Source organism: Hippocampus bargibanti, linkage group LG04, assembly GCF_051943395.1.
Source record: "Hippocampus bargibanti isolate YZ-2025 linkage group LG04, ASM5194339v1, whole genome shotgun sequence".
Lineage (NCBI taxonomy): Eukaryota > Metazoa > Chordata > Actinopteri > Syngnathiformes > Syngnathidae > Hippocampus > Hippocampus bargibanti.
In genome coordinates, this window is record NC_142737.1 from 12342488 (window position 1) to 12360915 (window position 18428).

General features: G+C 38.9%; 2 protein-coding genes across 5 annotated transcripts in view; both read right to left on the bottom strand.

Annotated features, from left to right (window-relative positions):
- The window catches only part of cltcl1 (clathrin heavy chain like 1), a 36440-nt gene extending 31586 nt beyond the window's left edge, over positions 1–4854 (bottom strand). Inside the window, exon 1 of one of the 2 annotated variants that reach the window (XM_088994076.1) lies at positions 4606–4854. In XM_088994076.1, coding sequence (XP_088850202.1) covers positions 4606–4647 — 42 coding nt within the window. In that variant the 5' untranslated portion in view covers positions 4648–4854. The remainder of the gene's footprint in view (positions 1–4605) is intronic. The other variant, XM_088994074.1, reaches the window with a different exon arrangement.
- Positions 4855–6621: 1767 nt separating this feature from the next.
- On the bottom strand, positions 6622–18316 carry LOC148899030 (SH2 domain-containing protein 6). 3 transcript variants are annotated; one of them, XM_088994078.1, is made up of 19 exons: positions 18246–18316; positions 17404–17429; positions 17218–17246; positions 17106–17143; positions 16429–16534; positions 15784–15854; positions 15662–15698; positions 15227–15313; positions 14149–14177; positions 13674–13710; positions 13493–13565; positions 13319–13349; positions 13166–13199; positions 12645–12729; positions 12462–12499; positions 12322–12362; positions 12178–12246; positions 11209–11367; positions 6622–10355 (listed from the first exon to the last, which is right to left on the bottom strand). In XM_088994078.1, exons 1-19 carry the CDS (start codon positions 18252–18254, stop codon positions 10239–10241), a joined length of 1116 nt encoding a protein of 371 aa, XP_088850204.1. In that variant the 5' UTR covers positions 18255–18316; the 3' UTR covers positions 6622–10238. The 3 variants fall into 3 exon arrangements, with proteins under 3 accessions (XP_088850204.1, XP_088850205.1, XP_088850203.1); XM_088994079.1 differs by having other exon boundaries at positions 6623–10355; positions 13166–13202; positions 15686–15698; XM_088994077.1 differs by having other exon boundaries at positions 6623–10355; positions 13166–13202.
- Positions 18317–18428: the final 112 nt, after the last annotated feature.

Below are 18428 nucleotides of genomic sequence, written 5' to 3' on the forward strand. Positions count from 1 at the left end.
TTTTGAACGCATGAAAAGATGAAATGTACACAACTAAGAAAGATTTGAAAATGGCATCATTTTTTTATTGCAAAAGTTGCAAATATTTAATTTTTGTTATAACCTTTCTGCCAAATACTGTGCTGAGCGGTTGCACCTTTTTGGCAGCATGAGTATGCCAGCACTGTTTTTGATTGGGAGGAATGTCGGTGCCATTTGACTGTTATTGCTGGACAGCTCTGGGGTGATTGTGCTTTTTTTGCGGCTGTAGTGGGCAGCATTTTCACAGCCCCGCTTTGTTCAGCGGAAAGGTTGGTGCTGTAAGATAGTCTTTGGATGGATCCATTGCTTGAGGAGTCTACAATGAGAAGAAAGGGCGTCAGCACAGAGCGCCAATGCGTATGTGGAATTGTTGCGACTTGGAATTGAAGTGGATTTACGTGGGTCAGGAAATGTGAGACAATCTCTTTTTGTCAGTAGATGCTCCAGCTTTGTGTTTGCGTTCAACATTTAGTTTGTAGCAGACATGCACGTTCCACCATGACGTCCCTGATCAACTTTAGCAGCCACAAGAGTGCCAGGTTGGTTTGGGTCTCACTCAAATCAACATGGGCGGTTTGGAGCCAGCGCCCATTTTACACAGCCAAGCAGCAAAGCCACATTAACCTCAGTTGGCTGTCATTTTAGCAAGGCCTTCCACAGTTTAACGGCCACATTGATTTATCATTGCCTAAAGACATCGCTCTACTGTACGAATACTTCCAGCGTAAGTTAAATGACCTTGGGGTCGTGCGCATTTAGCCAATCAAAACTTTACAGATTCACAGACAACTGTCAGTACTGGTAGTCTCTCAAGCAGTCTCACCATATCCACATGGGCCACAGATTTGGCTTTTGAAGATTTATTGGTCAGATGCAAATACTGTAGCCTGTTCATTATGCAGATGCATATCTGATTTATATCCACATAAAAAATAGGCCCCATTCTAATCTGGGGGGGAAGAAAATCAGAATTTTTCAAATGGTAGTGGCTTGCACCATGGCTTTTCCCTTGGTATTCTAAAAAACAATTCAGCAGATGAGACAGAATGATACGTTACTGATGACAGTTCTTCTAAAACTGAAACAACACATCTATCCCTCATTGTTAACTCATTTGCTCTCAGACGGTGTGCAAAAATGTGCCCACTCCAGCGCCAGGTTTTCTGTCATTACATATTAATTGCAGGACCCACAGAATATTGAGTTTCAGGACTTGATAAACAATCCATGCAGCGTAAGAAACCTTAGACCAGTGGCTCTTAAACCGGGTTCGATCGAACCCTCGGGGTTCGGTGAGTCGGTCTCAGAGATTCTGTGGATGCTCTGCCGCAGAGGTCCACCCCCTGTCTCGTCTCTAATTAATGGGCACAGTCATTGAAAGAAGGGTTTGGTGAATGAACATATGAAACTAGTGGGGTTCGGTGCCTCCAACAATATTAAGAACCTCTGCCTTAGAGTCTCTTCTTTCATCAGAAAAAAAGAGTTAATTCCCAAGTTATATGGTTCTGGAGTTATTTGAGGTGCAAGTGGGGGCAGCTGCTCCCCTTGGGAGGGGAAAACATCGCCAGATGTCTGACCAGAGCTTTATTCCCTCCCACAAAAAAAACAAACAAAACCTGAACAAATTCACCAATGACGCTCCACGTCAAGCTTTTCAATTCTCGAATAAATTCAATGGCAGTGAATGAGTTAAAGACGGTCTAGTAGAAAAGACATCAACTCGGACAGTGGAGTGGTTCTGGACCCACATTACACCTCTGAACTCTGACCTAGACAGGGGAAAGACCAGTAAATAAAAAAAGCCTTGGAAGAAAATGCTAAACAACTTGAGGCCCAAAGTCTCCCGGTTTGAAATTCCAAGCATTTTTCAGTCTGCTGGAGACAACTTTGTTCACGGGAGTGTATGACTGTGCCAGAGCGGGATTTTTGCAGTTGCCTTACTATCTTCAGCCCAAGAGTACACAAAGTTGAAAGTCATTTGAACTAAACACCCTGCAATTGCCCTGCATCACCAAGCATCATTGAACATAGAGGAGCCTACAAGCACTGTCAGCCTTTTTAGTGGAGAAAGGATCTTTGGGTGGCAAAAGTGGGCCTGCCGGCCAGAAGAAGAAGGCGGGGAAAGAGGAAACGGTGGGGGTTCTGTGCTTTTTCTAGTGAAAGGCCATTTCACTGCCTGCTGTTACCATAACAACAGGGGTGGTGGAGGGGGTACGTCACAAAGTTTTCTGGCACCACGACAGCAAGAAGAGGGGTTGTTATGGGACATTATGGTAGAAATACTTCCTCGACAGACAAGCGGATAACTGTCAATTTATTCCACTTTCTAACCCACAGATTGTTTCAAAGGCCATTCTGTTACTTTTTTTTCAAGGAGTCTGCCAAGCGGAGAACACTAACGCTTTTCTGACTCTTGTATTTTGTTGTGGCAATATGGAAATGATAGTTTAATACTGATGGCTAGGTTCCGATATGAAAATACAAGAGCTGGGTTGTGGAAAAATCTTGTCTTACAAGATCCTTTGATATGACAAAAACAAAAAAAAGTATGGGCCTTGACTGAGTTTGTCATTATTTTCTTGACTACAGCAACAGATGGCAATGGACAATTAATTGCCATATGTGCCCATCATAAAAACATCCTCAGGTAATTCCACTCAGATGATCCCAGGAAGCAACCTTGAAAATTCCTTGCTGTAACTCTGCATGCAGCTCCAGAAAAAAAAAATCTCAACCGGTTGCTGTAATCACTGGGAAAACTCCATCAAAATGTTCCAGGAAAACAATAACTGCAAATTGTGAATGCAAACTCTCCTCAGTACCAAACTTCAACCAATGGTGAGCAAGTGCAGTTATACTGCACGACCCAAAATGCAATCGGTTCATATGTATAAAATGACTCTTTGTTAACGGCCCTGATACCATACTAAATGTTTTACATGGCTTCATTTTTATGGTCAGCAAATATATTCATACTAATATTGACCATAATTATCACTTAGTGAAAGACCACAACAGTTCTCACTTGTGTTTTGGATCCTTAAAGTGTCAAACTAAGGACTTCACTTATTGGACGGTAGAAGAGTACATCATACACTGGATGTTGAAACATCTTCAGAAAGGTTGCAATGCACAAACACCTCAATACTAACAAGACAAGAATCAGCGCAATTCCATAGACATGGAAAAAGTGAACTAGCAAGATGAGTCAAAACTGACCATATTTGAGACAAGTGGCCAAGATATTTTCTTTTTGTTTGCAGATTCTCCAAACACACCAACATTTGCAAAACCTTACGCCATTTGCCTGATAGAAATCTGTTCAAATAGCAGTATTTAAACAATAGGCAACTGACTCATTTCAGTGATCTTGATGATTAAAACATAGCATAAAAGTGGCTCTTGGATCCTTTGATTTTATTGAATGCGGCCTGATTAGGAACATGGTTAGACATTCCTAATTGAGAGTCATAAACTATTCTGAGAAGCATGTTTTGGGGATTATGGAAGGAAATTAAGCAAACTACTGTACATATACATCCATCCATCCATTTTCCAGACCGCTTTATCCTCATTAGGGTCGCTGGAGTCTATCCCATATACAATACAATACAATGCAATACATATATATTTATATAGTGCTTTTAAAACAGCTGAGGCAGGCAAGATTTTCATTCTAAACTACAGTACTAAGAGGCAGTTACACATTCACTTTGTATTTCAGTCGGTGTCCTATGAGCCAAGTGATTCTCAAAAGTCAGGGTACTATAGGAGAACAAGATGGTACGAGTGAAAAGCATAACTGCCAAATAATTTATGAACAGTTTTTGTGTGTGATAAAATGTTGGAGATGACGATTTCAAACTTGCAAAGGTTGGGTTGAAGAGGAGAGGAGGTCAACGGCGGAAGGATCTACACGCACTACACCCCGAATCTTGAGTTGACAGCCGTGAGAAAAAACACTTTCGTTGTTCACTCGTCTCACGTCTTACACTGTCTTGACTAAATGTTTACTTTTTTAGCATTTGCTGAAAATAATATTCTGCTAGTCATTCAATTTATCTACAACGCGTTTTAGGAGAATCGTATTAGCATTTTTCATCCAGATTTTATCTAAAAGGAACCATTTATGACAATGTGAATCAAACACAGTACTGCTTTGAAGTTCCAGAGCTAGTAAGGATGCTGCTGCAGGGCATGACAACATGGAAGCCCATTTAGAACCATTCAGTCTCAGTTACAAGGAGAACAGCTGAGCTGGTTCCACTACAATCGAAGTGTCAAAACACTGCAAGTGACTGCATTGGCGTTGACCCCTGCTGTTTACATGGTTGTTACTTTTTATATTTATTTTTTTCGTAGAGGGTAGGTGGAAAAAAAGCCGATACGCAGTGTTCAATTTCTCCCAAGTCATCCTTTGGCTAATCCAGGCCTGTGGCTATATTGAGCAACAGCCCGCAGCTCTATTTTCACATTCCCAATTAAATGCGACATGTGCCGCATATGTACCGGCGCAAGAGCGAAGAAATGCCCCAAAGATGAGTTGAGGTTGAGGTTCGTTTTTATGGAGCGTTTTTCCCTTACCTGCAGATGTTCCTGGAATCGTATGGGCAGTATCTGTGCCATTTCGAGCCGTTTCTCCACCAAAAAAAGGCTCCTCGAAGAAAGGAAAAGGGGGTAGGGGGAAGCCAGAAATGATTTGGAGAAGCTCTTTAAAAGTGTTCGCTCCCAACGTCCCCTTAAAAGTGGAATAGATGGGAGACGAAGAGAGTGAGTGGAGACCTTCGATCTCACTCTCACGCAGCGACTGCTGCTCCCATTCAGAGCCCCCCAGAGTCAGTCGTTAGACCGGCCACACATCCGCCAAGCAAACTAGTCCACGTTAGCGCTCGAGTTTCGCAATGAAGCGCACCACGGTGTGCCCGTCGAAGACACACGCGCGTGCGGGGGAGTCCAAAAATTAAAACCCAAGTCAAGACAGTGTAAGACGTGAGACGAGTGAACAACGAAAGTGTTTTTTCTCACGGCTGTCAACTCAAGATTCGGGGTGTAGTGCGTGTAGATCCTTCCGCCGTTGACCTCCTCTCCTCTTCAACCCAACCTTTGCAACTTTGAAATCGTCAGCTCCAACATTTTATCACACACAAAACAGATTCACAAGCACACGTTATTAATACATTCAACATTTTTTTAGTATTGGCTTCTAGGCCATGACAGCGAGTGGGCTGTTTTCTATTTCATTTCCTAAAATAGAGGGTTCTGTAAAATCAGTGGTGGGCCATGGATTTCATTCTAGGCCTTCAGTAGTGCTACGTCTGAATCAATCACACTGAAAAAAGTGTGGTGTGATTTACTAGACGTCCAGTAGGTGTGCACCATTAGAGAGGAAATAACTGACTGGTCTGTCTAGCCTGGCCATGTCTAGTTTACTTTGAAAAGTCTGTCTTGAAAATTTATTTAACAGTATATCTGCAACCAAATCAATTTATTCTCCTCCTTCAGCCATTGTGGGTTGACAAAACTGCTATTAAAGGACAACCGACGTCTCCGGACAAGTTGTGTCCATAATTTGTAAAATGGCTTGAAATTATTTCTCCTGAGCGTATTTTAATAAGATTCCACCGCATATAGCTATATTTTACGTTTTAAGACTCGCTCTGAATATTCAGGAAGTCTTGATTTTGAGTTGGTGACGAGTCCGTAATTGATGTCCCTAAAGGAACGCCCCTGACTGAAAAAAGACGCATTGTAGCGGTCCTTCCATTACGTCAATATATTTTGCTGTACTTGTTTGGTCTGGGGACCTTGTGTTGCACCCAAAAGCCACCAGAAGAGGGCGTCCTAGCTCCATATAAGGAATTTATCAGGCAGTGGGAACGGCGGTGGCCACAGGAGGTCGCCATTTTGTGCCTCTTTTCCGAATCTGAAGCCATTGTTTTGATTCTCCAGCAATGCAAGACGTCTTGGTGTGACGTCACGAACTGGGGGCGGGACTTTCTGAAAATGCCCAATTCCCAGCTCAATTTTTTGCAGATTGTGGACATTTTAAGTCATTTTTATTGGTGTTTTGCATTTGAATAAAAATATCATCCAGCATGTTTTGGGTATTTTAGATGCTATAAAACGTTTTTCTGATGTCAGTTAAGAAACAAAAAAGTGATGTCGGTTGTCCTTTAAATCAACACAACAATATATTTGCTTATGCAGCTCACTAAAGATACGGTGTGCTAGCTCTGTCCAGTATGCTCTTCACTTGCGGGTAGTGACACTATGATTGGCTAGTGACTAGCAATTCATGTGACTAGTCAATCATAGTTTTCAAAAAGCTGACATTTCCAGCTCTCTGATTGATTCAAGCAACTGGTTCATCGACATTGATTGTTATGCTCCAGGGGCTGCAGAACTGATTGTTAAGGCATACAGGTAGATTTCTGACCCTGGGAATAGCTGAAATGTGATTGGTTAAATGCTGAAATACAAAAACACACATCTGGAAGCGGCACAACATGGGAAAAACAATGAAAGGAAGCTGGAATTATTTAGTAAGAATTCACGGACAAAATATAATTAAAATCAGTCCATGATTCAGATATTTTTAGGCCAGCAGAGAAGGCTTTGCAGGACATGACACTGTGTAAAATAAATAAACTTTGACATTCTAAACATGCTTAATAATTATTATTTTAGTCGTCTGTCATTTATCAAATAGTTTAACACTTCAGACCATCCTTGCTGCGGTGGACAAAATGGCAAAATTGTGACCAGATTATTTTAAGGTAAAATGTCATGCATATGAAGGACTGTAACACCAAAATCATGCATATATGAACAGTTTCGTGTGAGTTTATGTCACCATCTATGTGACAGCCTGTCCGTCCATCCATCTGTCCATGTTAAGTGCTTTGTTACAGCTTCGGCTGTTGTTAAAGGGCTATATGAATCAATATGTATTGTATCTACATTTGACAAATCAATTGGCACTAATCACTATGTGTGTCTGTACAATGCATAGTACAACTTTTACATCATTGTAATTTGGATTGGATTGGATTTGCCTTTATTAGTCTCGCAGTGGAGAAATTTACATTTCACAGCAGCAAATTTATGAAAGAATTTGGCAAGATGCTTCTTGTTCAGAAGCCGACCGGTAGTTCCCTTAGAGAACGAGTAAAAGCATACTGTAATTTGAATTTTCATTCACTTATTCAGCATTTTACCATCATTTTTTTGGCTATGGCTAGGATGACTCTGTGAGCAGCAATCTTAAAATGGCTTCAAAACAACAATTGAAAAGATTTAGAACAGTTTTTCAACCACATTAAAATTATTTTGAAAAACATAAACAACTCATAAATAATAATAATAAAACGAACATAATTCATTAGCAGTCAAAGTCCACCAAGGAAGTGTAGTTAAACATCCATGCTTGCTATTCTGTTGCATTCTTATCAATGGTGATCACAGGATATTCTTGCGCTCCGGTCTAGGGAATACACTGGACGTCATCACAGCAGAATGCCTCACACCCAGCTGCCAAATTGCAACGTCTTCAGGAAGCCATTCAGTGTTCATTATTAGGCTATACCAGCCACTGCAGCTACCTCCCAATTCACGAGCGTTTCATTTAAAGAGACATTATGTTGCTCTGCTCATGTAAACCACTCTAGAAGCTAAGGAAAAATAACATGGCAGCGGCAACTTAGCCATTACTGGATAATTTAATGATGCTTCCACTCTGTCTCGTTTATCTGTGTGTGTGTGTGTGTGTGTGTGTGTGTGTGTGTGTGTGTGTGTGTGTGTGTGTGTGTGTGTGTGTGTGTGTGTGTGCGTGTGTGTGTGTGTGCGTGTGTTTGTGTGTGTGCGTGTGTGTGTGTGTGTGTGTGTGTGTGTGTGTGTGTGTGTGTGTGTGTGTGTGTTTTGTTTACAGTCTTCCTTCCTGACCTCTTTTACTGTCTAAACTCCCTATCTTGAATCCGTTTATTTGTAAGTATTCCTGTGTGTGTATCAGGTCAAATTTGGCATTTAAAGGACAACCAACGTCACTTTTTTGTTTCCTAACGGACATCAGAAAAACGTTTTATAGCATCTAAAATACCCAAAACACGCAGGATGATATTTTTATTCAAATGCAAAACACTAATAAATATGACTTGAAGTGTCCAAAATCTGCAAAAAATTGAGCTGTGAATTGGGCATTTTCAGAAAGTCCCGCCCCCAGTACGTGACGTCACGCCAAGACGTCTTGCATTGCTGGAGAATCAAAACAATGGCTTCAGATTCGGAGATTATGCTTTCTTGTTACCCATCCAGTTATGAATATGATTCAAATAGTTCTGAAGAGGAAAACATACATGTTTGCAATCGATTAAAGAATTTATTCCGTGCCATTTTGAGGCAAAATTGGGGGGAAATGTATCACCAAAAAAGAGGCAGAAAATGGCAACCAAGCTCCGTGTGAGGAATTAATCAGCCCCTTTCCACAGGCTGATAAATTCCTGACATGGAGCCTGGTCGCCCTCTTCTGGCACTTTTTGGTGCAACATGACATTTTCAGACCAAACAAGTACAGCAAAATATATTGACGTGATGGAAGGACTGCGACAATGTGTCCTTTTTTCGGTCAGGGGCGTTCCTTCAGTGACGTCACGTACGGACTCGTCACCAACTCAAAAACAAGACTTCCGGAATATTCAGCGCGAGTCTTAAAACGTAAAATATAGCTATATGCGGTGGAATCTTATCAAAATACGCTCAGTAGAAGTCATTTGAAGTCATTTTACAAATTATGGACATAACTTGTCCGGAGACGTCGGTTGTCGTTTTACCCAATTGTTTTTCAAGCATAATTCAGCCTACACATGATGAATATTAAAAAAGAGGAACAGGAGGAGATCTGTTTAGTCCAGAAAATATGTGTTTTTGGAATGATAAGAAAGTAAGATCATTGGTTTATGCAATTACTGTAATTGGGTATATAATTTTAAATGCACCCAAAAGACATGCCAGTAGATAATTAGTAGTGCATTTTATTATCTCTTAGGATTGAAAGCATACATATTGTCAAAAAGCTTCTTGTTTGTGTATAATTCAGTGGTGGTACTGGGCCACCAATAGACTATGATGTCATCTTCAGTGGACAAAACATGGCAAAATGGCCTCCCTGGACAGGTGGATTTTACTACTTAGCTGGTATTATGCAAATGTAATATAAATTACAATTCCATGATTTGACTAGTGGGGGCATATAGAACCTAACATTTTAACTCATTCACTGCCAGACGTGCAAAAATGTGTCCACTTGAGTGCCAGGATTTTTGTCATTTTCACTCAAATTCCAGGACACACTGAATATTGAGTTTTAGGACTACATAAACATTCAATGCAGCGTAAAACCTTAAACTGTCTTTCAGCCGCGAGAGTGGGTGCCTTTCAAGCAGCTCATGTATTTTGTTTTTCTACTTTCATTCCTTTCATAACTTTGCTGCTGTGAAATGTAAATTTCTCCACTGCGAGACTAATAAAGGCAAATCCAATCCAATCCAATCACCAAAAAGTTAATTCTAAGTGATGTGCGTCTGGACTCTGGAGTAATAAAAGGTGCACGTGGGGCCGGCTGTACAAAAGGCAAATACCGCCCCCTTGTTGGAGGGAAAAACATTTCCAGAGGTCTTAACAGTGCTTTATCGGCACCACCCTGCAGGAAGAACCAAAGCCCAACAAATTCGGGAATGGTGCTCGACGTCATACTTTCAACTCCCGAATAAATTCGGGAATGGCAGTGAATGAGATAAAGACATTTTTTGCGTTTGACTTTCCTTTTAAAGTATCAATACTTGGTTTTCCACACCAACACTCTGGCTAGATGTGTCATATTTAGCCAAGCTCAGATGAGAGACTAAACTTCTAAAACAATCAGAACAATCCACATGCCATTATTTCAATGCCCTGAGAATCCAATGGCCTGGCTAAATAAACATATTTTCATGCATCACTACAGGGAGGCTGGAGTGAAGATACAAAACATCAACTCCAAAACAGTGTGGCCCACTTGTTCATCACTTATCCAACAACTCAATTTTCCATCATATGTCCCCTTCAATACTGTTCTGCAAAGCTACCTAATGCTGCGGAATATAATTTCATGTAGTTATTATGTGCAGTAATATATGACCACATTTTCAGTACGAAGATCATATCTGATTCTGTAAATTGTGATGTTAACAACACGCAGCGTCAGATAAATAGACTGCGTGCCTGGCCTGGCTCTTGCTGTCAATCAAATAGAGTTGGTTCTTCCTATAGTGCATCACTATCTCATCCAGGCTGGTGAAAACCTGATGGCGGACAGAAAAAAAACATTAATTGTATAAATATAGAAATATAGGTTTACAAGCTTTGCCCTAATTTCTAAAAGTGCTGAGGTATCCAACTCGTTTTCATCACAGGATATTTTGTAATATAAGTATGACTGGAAAACTACAATATATACCCAGAAACATGGTGTGTTTTATTCACAAAATTTCATTTCATCAAATGGTTCAACAAAAAGAAAAAAAAATCTAGCCACATTTTAAATAATAATAATAATAATAATAATAATAATAATAATAATAATAATAATAATAATAATAATAATAATAATAATAATACATTGTTGTAAGTAGAGCAGTAAAATGTGTTGTGAGCAACACCATGGCAAACATACTGTTGGTCCATTGTTTGCTCCTATTTTGGTCTCCTGATATCAAAAAGTGAACACCATGATGAGGATAACTGTTTAAACAGCAGGTGACATTGAACCAGGGCATTTATTCAAGGATCAAACACCTGTTGTGAATTATTTTGCTGTGAAGCTCCTTGTTAGAAACCAGCAACTTCTATTTATCATTCTTTATTATGAAAAAAAATGCTGAATGATGGAATCTCGCATATGAAGTCATCACTGTATTGTTCAGTTTGTGTTAAAAGGGATTTGTTGGTGAGACTGTGGTGAAAATACTGTATCTGCAACAAGTGAAGAAATTGTGTTTTTGGATTGATTTAATGCAAAAATCAAATTATTAAATAAACCAATACACTAACAAACGACTGCAAAAAAATGATGAGGCAGGCTAGATCCGGCCACCTGCCTCAGCGTATGTTTGACAAACGTATAATGAGATTCTACACCATCCATTTTGGGTTTACCTCTTCCCTTTTTTTGCCCTCCTTTCCCAGAGCAAAACCCTGCATCGCTTCCAGGAAGCGGATGGGAATGTTGTAGACCTTCTGATGGTAGAGCACAGCAAGGGTGAAAGGTTGTCGGACATTTTGTGCCGAACTGTGTCGGATGAGGAAGGTGCCATCCTACAGCGGGGACAGAGAGATCAACAAATCACAGATATTTGGCTCCAAGGTAAATAGTGGTGCATCTCAATCAATGTCAGCATCTTGGAAATGTTACCGTATTTTCCAGTGTATAAGGTGCACCGGAGTATAACGGGCACCCCCAATGAATGGTGTATTTTCAAACTTTTTCCGTATATAAGGCGTACCGGACTATAAGGCGCACCTTCAATGAATGAAAAAAGTTTTCTAAATACAAGATAGAAATAGACACAAGGTTTCAAAATATGAAGCACACCACATTATAAGGTGTTACAGTAGAGGCTGGGGTTACACATAACTTATTCAGGGGGAAATTGAGTCAGTGGCTGCTGACAGTAGTTGCGAGACCTGTTGTGGCTCAATATGACTTCACATATAAGGCACAACTGTGTATAAGGCGCAAGACCATCTTTTGAAGAAAATGAAGGCTTTTGGGTGCACTTTATACACCGGAAAATACGGTAATTTGTTTTAGACATTTTTTTCATCATAAAAATGTCCAGAAATCTTTGACTCTGTTTTTAGTGAATGTACATAATGTATTAAATTCACTTTTTTAGATTGAACTGTTGAAATAAAAATCTAGAAACAAAATGACAACTTATTGCGATGCACCTACAGTTCTACAGTTTACTCTGGGGATGTTGTAGAAATAAATAAAATAAATAACTAAACATTTTATCCTTCATTAATGAGAAATGTGCGCCTCTAAAGTTGCCCCAAACTTCAAAACACACAGTCATGCATGTGGTCCCTAAAAACCCTAAGAACATGAACGTATTACAATACCTTATTGACTCTCCGTAACAGATCCTCTGCTGTTTTCCTGTTGCAATCACCAGCAAACCAATCTTTGTCCTACATGATATGACTTGAATATAAGTCGACATGCCTACATGATACAATTTTTTCATTTTTATGTATTTATTTTACCTCATTCCCAAATTTTTTGGTTGCTCTCCCACCGCCAAACACTCAAAATACAAAAAAAAGTGTTTAGTTCAAACTTCAAAACCTGAAATTTATTAAAGTGATGATTTATGCATTTTTGGGTGAAAAATAAATGAGCTTACTTGCATGCTTAGTCATCATCATGTGGGGATTTGCATGACTGAAAGAAACGTAGACCGAAATGTTAGTAAGAAACAAAGCTTTAGTATACTGTTGGCCTACAAAGTTAAGCCAATATGAATTAAAATGTGTATCAACGTTATACTTATTTAGAGTACTTTATCCGATTGCATTTGGTTACTGACCTGATCATAATCTCCTTTGGACTGGCTGGCAGAGGTGGTTTACAACCTTCTACTGGTGACGGCAGTTTGGAGGTAACGGGTCTTCCTTTATAGTTAGGAATTGAAGTATTTGGATATGTTAATTTTCATAAGCATCGTTGGATTACATTAACAGTAGATATAAAAAGTCCCCCTGTGTGAATGACAGATTGTGTTTTTTTTATGAAACAAAACCATAATCTCAAAACTTTTTCCAGAGTTAATCGGATTTCTCTTTAAAATATTTAGAATAACAATGACAATAATGCGGTTGCATTTAAAAAAAAATGCCATACCGACTGAACAGTGAGGTGAGTAGACAGAATCAAGTTTTGGAACTCTTTTTCTTCAACTGGAATTTAGCAAAAGTAGAGGGAATTATGAACAGTTAAAAATATTCAACAATATTATACGCAAACCTGAAGACGTCTGAATATTTTCCACAGGTGTGAAGACTTGTTATATCCATTGTAAAAAAAAAAGTGGAAGATAAGCATTTCTACCTGATTTTAGCTCTGTCAAGGAAGACAGGAAAGACTTCTGAAAGAAAGGAAGTAGATTAAACAGTGTGTAATGGGAAGACGCTGCTTGGAATCCTGTTTACTGTATAGATGGGAATAAAAAGTTTTAATGGGAAGCGAAATTGGATAACTCACTGACTTTGCTCTTGGAAGCGGGGGCTTCATTCTGCAAGGTGAAAGCATTTCAGGCTACATGTAATGCAATATTTGTGGACATTCAAATGTTCTGACATTAAGGACAAGTGACATCAAAGTTATTTGATTCAATTCATATCCAACAATGTCTATATCCAGTAGATGGGCACATACATGGGCAAATGCGTCACAGACGTCTTGGTGGATGATGACATTTTCATTGGGCCCCGGGGAGTCGGAGGGAAAGCTGAGGGATACGAAAGGAATGAAATTCAGATGTGTACCTGGAAGACTTTTCATGCAAACTATGCAAACATTGAATCAACATAATCCAGTCCACATTCATTCACCCTACCAGCTGCTGGTTCTAAATATAGGTTGTCGTTAGTCCTCTGAAACATGAGAACACACAGTGAATCATGTATAAGAATGGCACTGTACAGCACGGTTAAAATAGACCGTTTTTATTTTTTGGAGAATTGACATATAAAAATAAAAAAATATGATCAGCTATGAGCTTCATCGATGAGAAGGTGTCTTCAGCCGTCATCTGTACTTTTTAAATTAGCTAACTTAAAGAACCACCTCAGACTTCAAAAAGTACAGATGACTCCTGTACGACTGAGAGCTTACACAGACCTATGAGCTTCATGTAAATGTTTTTTAAAGTTTAAAAATGACATTCACACAGTTGTCATATACTTTTCCCTTTTTGTCACTGGACAATTACAACAATAGAATTGATTCTAAAAAGAATATTTTGTTGTTTTAGATATTAATGATGTTGCATTTGAATAGAATATTCAAATTTTACATTTCAATTAATTTACCTGTTCTTCATTCAGATCCAGATATACATCTGAAATGCAAACAAAAATTGACAGAGGAAGATGACTGTTGTATAGTGATATGAAAAAACAAATATATATATATATATATATATATATATATATATATATATATATATATATATATATATATATATATATATATATATATATATATATATATATATATATATATATATATATATATATATAGTAAGAACCAGCTGTAGAGCTGATGGATATTGTAAAAAAGTCTCCACACTTTTTTGTACTTAAAATCCAAAAAAAAAGAGAATTAAAAATTAAACTATATTACCAAAATAGCAATAATGTGATCAATACACATACACACAAATAGTATATCTAGCTAGCTAGCCAGCTGAATACAGTAAATGCGTATGTGGAAATGTCGCCGGCTTGGAATTGAAGTGGATTTACGTGGGACAGGAGATGTGAGACAATCTCTTTTTGTTAATGGATGTTGCAGCTTCGTGTTTGCTTTCAACATGTAGCTTGTAGCAGACATGCACATTTCACCATGACGTCCCTCATCTACTGATGAAAATGATTGATCCTCTCTTCTTTCATCTAGAACTGCTTCATACAACAAAGAGAGTGCAGAAAGTGCTTAAAATTGAATAATATTAATGCATTTCATTTATAAGTGCCTTTCAAAACTCTCAAGGACACTGTTATGTCACATTGTTTTGTTTTTTTACTTCAAGATGGCGCCGTGAGAGTTGTCTCCTTTCATCACTTTGCTGCTGGGAAATGTAAATTTCTCCAGTGCGAGACTAATAAAGGCTAATCCAATCCAATCCAATCCAATCTCTGCCCAGTTTTTATTGCTCCACAGAAACAAGGGGTCGCCATCAATGCCAGATTCGGTTACACCAAAAATGTTGGGAGAAAGTCTTCCTGAAAGAGTTGAATTGACCCTAAATTCAACTCCCCTTGGGCTCATTGACCAGATATCCCGATATATTTTCCCACACGGTGTATGAGAATACATACTTATTTTTTCAAAACGATGTTGTGCTTGCTATTAAAAGAAAAATGTTAGTTGAATGAATGACTGCACCTTCCTCAATGGTAGATGTGAGAAATGGAGCAGGAGGTGGCGCCATTGTTTTCCTACCGGGCTTCTCGTTTCTGTCGACCTCAGGTGCTGAAGGATTACACATTATCATACATCCTTTAAATTTAGATAGATGACATTTTGTTATTTTATTCTCTTCATTAATGATACGTTCGTTAAAAAAAAAAAAAAATGACCCTAAGAACAAAAATTTGCTCATCCCGATGTCAGACATTTCAGTCTATCAAGCATGCATATTTGAAATATTGTAGAAAGCCAGAAAAAACAAGAGTGGTCATATACAAGGAAAACACACAAAGTCCACATCAGAAGGTCAAAATCCAAACCCTCATCCTTTGAAAGAAGGCACATTTGTGAACCACTATGCTCTCCAGTATAGTATTCCACCATGCCACTGTAAATTATGTATGTACTCACGTTTCTTGCCGTTAAATTCCTTACCCTGTTGATGAGGCTTCCATAGGACACAGAAGGTAAGCATTTAAGAATATATTGTAAAATGACCATAAATACACAAACTCGACATTTGGTGTATTTACCTGAACTTTTCCACCCAGTCTTGGTGTGGGTGCAGCCACCCGTTGTGGGACTGCATCACTGGGGGTTTGTTCTAAAAAATGATACGTGGAAAATATTTTCTTTTGTAATTGTCTATCTCCGCTGACCTTGTAGGAGAGGTTGGTACACCCTGGACTGATGTGCAGCTAATCAGTGGTGGGCTGTCAGGGCCTGAAAGGCCTTCTCTGCTGGCCTAAAAATATCTGAATCACGGACCAACGTTAATTATATTTTGTTCATAAATTCCTATTAAATAATTCCAAATTGTCTTTCAGAATCATTTCATTGCTTTTCACTGTTGCGCTGCTTCCAGATGTGTTTTCGTATTTAAGCATTTAACCAATCACATTTCAGCCATCATTTGTTACCAGGGTCAGAAGTCTACCTGGACGCCTTCACAATCAGTTCTGTAGGCCCTGGAGCATAAAATAAGTGACAATGAAACTGTTGTTTTAACCAGTAAGATTTCGAGTTGGCAAGTCAAGGCCTGCTTGCGAGCGCTGGAAACGTCAGTTTTTGCAAACTATGATTGGGTAGTCACTACACTCTTTTTGTCGAACTGTTCACTCTTTGGAAAAGTGCACTATTCTACAACTGTCTTTTTGTGTGTAAGTGAATGTTCTTACCTATATAAACATTCTCTTCAACTTTCCTCGGCGGGACTGTGACAACTGGACGCTCGCAGGGAGGGACTTCATACGTGTCACCCTCCTCCTCCTCATCCTCTTGCCACTGAAACATTTAGAACTTTAGAGTCAATGTTGTTTCCTCTCCAATTTAGGAAGAACATCCGTCCATTCGTTCATCCATCAGGGAGCTGGAATCAACCCTTGCACTTCTGCACTGTGAGGCTGACGTGCTAACCAGTTGACCACAGTGCTACCTGATATGGTTTACTTCTTCTTTTCCTTTCGGCTTTTCCCTTCAAGGGGTCGCCACAGCAAATCAGTGTCCTCCATCTTGAGAGGTTTGATCCGCATGTTTGTTTTGGCCAAGCTTTTACGTCGAATGCCCTTCCTGACACAAACCTCTGTATTTATCCTGATATGGTTTTACATAATGTAAATATAAATTGTCCCTTCATCACTTCTTAGAGAAAATACAAGTGCGATTTGTCTATCTGTCCTTGACTGGTGACTTATTTTTAGTATTCCCCACATTAGTGATCCGGGGATAGGCTCTCGCTCACCTGTGAGTCAAATAAGGGCAAACAATGGAGTAAAATAATTTTGACCATTATAATTTCATAATTTATAGGTCGAGTCTGTCAAGAAAAAAAAAAACTTTAAAACAATTGACTTACAACTCCCTGCTGTTTCCACCCCAAGTCCTCATTGTGGCCTGAAACAATCATGGAGTTTGTAATGTAATGCTACAAAGTGATAAATGCACTTTTTAGAAGGACACTATATCACCTGTCCTCTTAGGTGGTGCTGGAGTGCCGCTGAGAGGAGATAAAAGAGGCTTAGCTCAAAACCTTACACACACACACACACACACACACACACACACACACACACACACACACACACACACACACACACACACGCACACGCACACACGCACACACACAAGTATGCATTTGAGGTTGTCATACTTACATGCTCTTCAATCTGCCAAAAAAACTCTGCAAGCAAAAAATATATATTTGGCTTCAATTAGTTTGCTTAAAGTTTGTACTCTCATCAATGTGTGTCTAATCATTGACTTGACTTTACTAATCAAATATTATGAGTCAGTCAGAAGCATTCCCTGATGGATAGAGATGCTCTGTTCAGAAAGGAAAAATCAATGTTGTATACAGAAAGTCAGTCAGAAACAATGGTGCCTTTCATTACAAAAGAGAACCAGGAAGAAATCTGTAATAAATACAAAGATACAAATATCAATTCACCTTTTCCTCATTTGAGAATAATTATCATCAGATTATTCAATCACAAGTAAAATTGCATTTTTTAAACTCAACCTTATTGAACTAAAACAAAACAAATCAGTGAATGTCACTAAAGAGTACATGACCACATACACACAAAAGAAGTGTCCTCTGAAAGGGGGAAATAAAAAAATCTACAAACAATGGAGTGAAATCCACAGCATTCAAATGATTAGTTTTGCATACAAAGGAACTCAGACTCCTGTACAACAGGTTCTTACAATATTGCATGTTGATTTGTTTAAGAAAATATGTCATGGTAGTTATTAACATTTCTGCCAGATTTGTAAAAGATATCAAGGGTGATGTATTTTTCTTTGTTTAAAGTAAACTATAACTGTGATTCTTCAATCATGTAATGTTATTTGAATACGAAAATAATTTTATATTCAGAGAGAAGGGGAAAGAGGGTGAGAGAGAGAGGTAGAGATTTGATATTTAAAGCAAAGAGCATTTTAAAATGAAACGATAGGTTAAATGAACACAGTCTGTTTGTCAAAAATACATTACCATGTTCATGATTTGGAATGAAGTCTCTTAACTCAAGTGATGAAGAGCTCGATGCTTTTGTTCGGTGTCCCACATGCAAATGCTCTCAAGGCACGACAGTACACACACAAAATACTGAGGACAGGACCAACCCGATTTATTTGCATTTCCTGCCTCCCGTGGATCCCGCCTTTTAACACCGCA

What these genes read in the sequence shown, in the direction of transcription:
- LOC148899030 (XM_088994077.1), bottom strand. An exon ending in AGCACCACCTAAGAGGACAG is followed by an intron (nt 17,144 to 17,217) that starts GTGATATAGTGT and finishes TGATTGTTTCAG; the next exon opens with GCCACAATGAGGACTTGGGG. An exon ending in CCAAAGGAGATTATGATCAG is followed by an intron (nt 12,500 to 12,644) that starts GTCAGTAACCAA and finishes CGTTTCTTTCAG; the next exon opens with TCATGCAAATCCCCACATGA.